This window comes from Mandrillus leucophaeus, unplaced genomic scaffold (assembly GCF_000951045.1).
Source record: "Mandrillus leucophaeus isolate KB7577 unplaced genomic scaffold, Mleu.le_1.0 Scaffold111, whole genome shotgun sequence".
Lineage (NCBI taxonomy): Eukaryota > Metazoa > Chordata > Mammalia > Primates > Cercopithecidae > Mandrillus > Mandrillus leucophaeus.
The window spans coordinates 3,576,450-3,579,413 of NW_012099321.1; the positions used below are offsets into that span (position 1 = coordinate 3,576,450).

At 49.7% G+C, this 2,964-nt stretch overlaps 1 protein-coding gene across 4 annotated transcripts in view; it reads left to right on the top strand.

Annotated features, from left to right (window-relative positions):
• The first annotated feature begins 774 nt into the window (after positions 1 to 774).
• Positions 775 to 2,964, top strand: part of LETM2 (leucine zipper-EF-hand containing transmembrane protein 2) — a 30,183-nt gene continuing 27,993 nt past the window's right edge. For 2 of the 4 annotated variants that reach the window (XM_011993198.1, XM_011993209.1), the window contains exons 1-2: positions 1,109 to 1,236; positions 2,622 to 2,702. Coding sequence is in view for 1 of the 4 variants with exons in the window: in XM_011993190.1 (XP_011848580.1) it covers positions 2,656 to 2,702 (47 nt within the window). In the remaining 3 variants the exon portion in view is untranslated. Of the gene's footprint in view, positions 1,237 to 1,794; positions 1,853 to 2,621; positions 2,703 to 2,964 lie in introns of those variants that run through there. The other 2 variants (XM_011993190.1, XM_011993215.1) reach the window with 2 other exon arrangements.

Below are 2,964 nucleotides of genomic sequence, written 5' to 3' on the forward strand. Positions count from 1 at the left end.
TCACATGTTAGGAGACGTATTCTCCGTGAGAAGGCGATTCCTTGCTGTATGGTGGTCGAGTAGAGCTACTAAGAAAAAAAAAATTTTTTTTCTTTTTGAGACGGAGTCTCGCTCTTGTCGCCCAGGCTGGAGTGCAGTGGCGCGATCTCGATTCACTGCAACCCCGACTCCCGGGTTCAAGCGATTCTCCTGCCTCAGCCTCCAGAGTAATCAGAACTTCAGGGGCACGCCACCACGCCAGGCTAATTTTTGTATTTTTTTAGTAGAGACAGGGTTTCACCATGTTGGCCAAGATGTTTTCTATCTCCCGACCTTGTGATCCGCCCGCCTCGGCCTCCCAAACTGCTGGGATTACAGGCGTGAGCCACCGCACCCGGCCTTAAAAAATTTTTTTTTTTGAATCTTTCTTCTGGAACCAGATAAAATGGATGGGAAAAGGTAACTGGGGAACGAGAATATTTCTAGATCTTTCATTTTCCCAAGATGGCTCAGTTGGCCATCCTAGGAACTGAAGTGCCCTCAAACCTATAGTGTCTGTCATTTCACAGCTACTATCACATACATTTTATATGTTGAGATTTCTACACAAACTATTAATCACAAACAACACTTGTTAAGGGAACATTGAGGAAGCAAATATTTTTAGTAGAATACAGATTTCCATATGAAGATTTCACAGTATTCCGGCCTCTGGAAAGGAATGCTCTCCTTCCGATTCCCGCCCTTTCTGCGACACCATGAAGTCCTCTCCGCGCCCCTTAGGCAGTTCCGGAGTTGCAGGGGCCGAGGGAGAATACATCAAAGTGATGTCATTCATGACTCCGAGATGGTTACCATGGCAACTATCAGACATATTACGATGTCAGTAGGGTAAGAACCTGTTTAGTCTTCAATCAAGGGTTTCCTCGGGCGTTAACCACTGCCTGCAGAGTGTGGACTGGCAGAAAAACCCTCGGGCCCCCCAGCACCAACGCTCCTTAAACCAAGCCCCACAAAGAAGTCACTTCGGCGATGGGAACGCGGCTTTGCGGCTTCCTGGGCTGCTAAGGTGAAGGACGCCCGCCCTCCCCAGAACTCGAGAGCTTATTGGTTGGTGATGTCGTCACTCAGAGTGACATCAGGGGCAAGGAAAGAGGCGGAGCCGTAGAGACTTGGCTTCTGGCCCTTCTAGCTTGGGGGTCCGGGGAAGGAACTGGGAGGACCTAGGTTGCCGTTCCGCGGAGCCCGGCCGAGGAGGTAGGGGTGGGCAGACCCAGCCCTCAGGCCGCGACCTGGTGGGCCTCGCTGCCTTTTTTTTCCTCCGGAGCCCGCTCCGTCCGCATCCTGCTCCTCTCATCCTGCTCCTTTCATCAGCGCCCGATCCAGGCTTCCTGACCGCTTCCAGTTCCCACCACGCTCTCCTCCGCCCACGACCTCATCCCCGCCAGTCCCCAGCACAGTGCGAACTCTGAAGCTCGGCCTCTCCTCCCCCGCACAGCGCGCTCAGTCCTTTCAGTCCCAGGCCCTGCTTCTCCTCGGCTTCATTTCCAACAACCCCGATCATCCACGAGGGTCGTGGTTCCAGAGCCTGTCCCACCCCAGCACCAAAAAACCAAAGCATAACCCCCAGACCCTTCCGCATGCAGGCCGCGCACACATCACGGGCGCCGAAACCGCCAGGCAAGGAAGCCCAGGGCGCGTTTTGCTCCGGTGGGGTGATGAGCAAAGCCGAGGAAGCCCGGGAGCAGCGGGCGTGGGGCGGCGCCAATGCGAGTGCGAGTGGTGTCCGCCGCCCGGGAGCGCCGGGGCTCGAGCGGATTAACCGCCACCTCAGGTGTCGTCTCCCGCCCGCGAAACGCCACCCACCGTTAGTGTGGGTCCAGAGGTTTCGAGGCCCTGTTCAAAATGTCAGTTCTGTGGCTGAGATTTCTATTCAGGAGAGGCCCTGGAACTCCTTTTCCAGCCGCAAGAGAGCAAAGCTGCCATTGGGAGATGCCAGCTCTTCTGCCGCTCCTCGCGACCCTTAGCAGAAAAGCGCCGCTGGATGGAGAAGGGTTTTGGTGAAGGTTATCTACAGGTTCAAAGCTCAGTTTGCGCTCTGGAGAATCACTAGCAAGGGAAACAGTTTTACCTCCACTTGAGCGATTAGTAGGTTCCATGTCTACCTTCATCCACTGCTATATAAATTAGATTAGTGGGTACTTCCAATCTTCAGGATTTGGTACAGCTTGCCTAAATATAGAACAATGCTAACTGAAAAGAAATTCAGGATATCCACTTTCTACCTATATTTTAAGGCTACAAATAGATATATATTGCTCTACTTTTTAAGTACTTGGCAATCATTGAAGTTGCACTACTAGATACTATTGACCAGAAATCAAAATGTCTCTGAAGACCGTACCATCTTCATGAGCGACATCATCTTAGAGATCATTACCATTTGTTGGAATCTCAAGGTACCATTCTCAAGTCCAGAGCTAAGAAAATATCTGATTGTTGGACATGAGCTTGAAGGAGATTTTGTATCTTAACTATGCAAATGTTCTACCTTTGCAATAGTTAAAAACACTAAAATCCTGATGTCTTTTAATTGATGTGTTTTTGAAGTACTAAATTGTTTACTTACTCCTTTTGCCTAGGTCCCTATGTTAACTACTTGAGACAAAAATAAATATGGCCTTCTACAGTTATAATTCAGTCTTAGCTATTGCTCGAACAAGGTAAGCATTGGAGTTACCCCCAATATGAACTTAATTCTTCTTTTTTTTGTAAATGTATTTATTTATTTTTATTTTTATTTTTATTTTTTTGAGATGGAGTCGCACTCTGTCACCCAGGCTGGAGTTCAATGGCGCAATCTTGGCTCACTGCAACCTCTGCCTCCCGGGTTCAAGCTACTCTCCTGCCTCAGCCTCCCAAGTAGCTGGGATTACAGGTGTTTGCCACCACCTCCGGCTGATCTTTGTACTTTTAATAGAGACA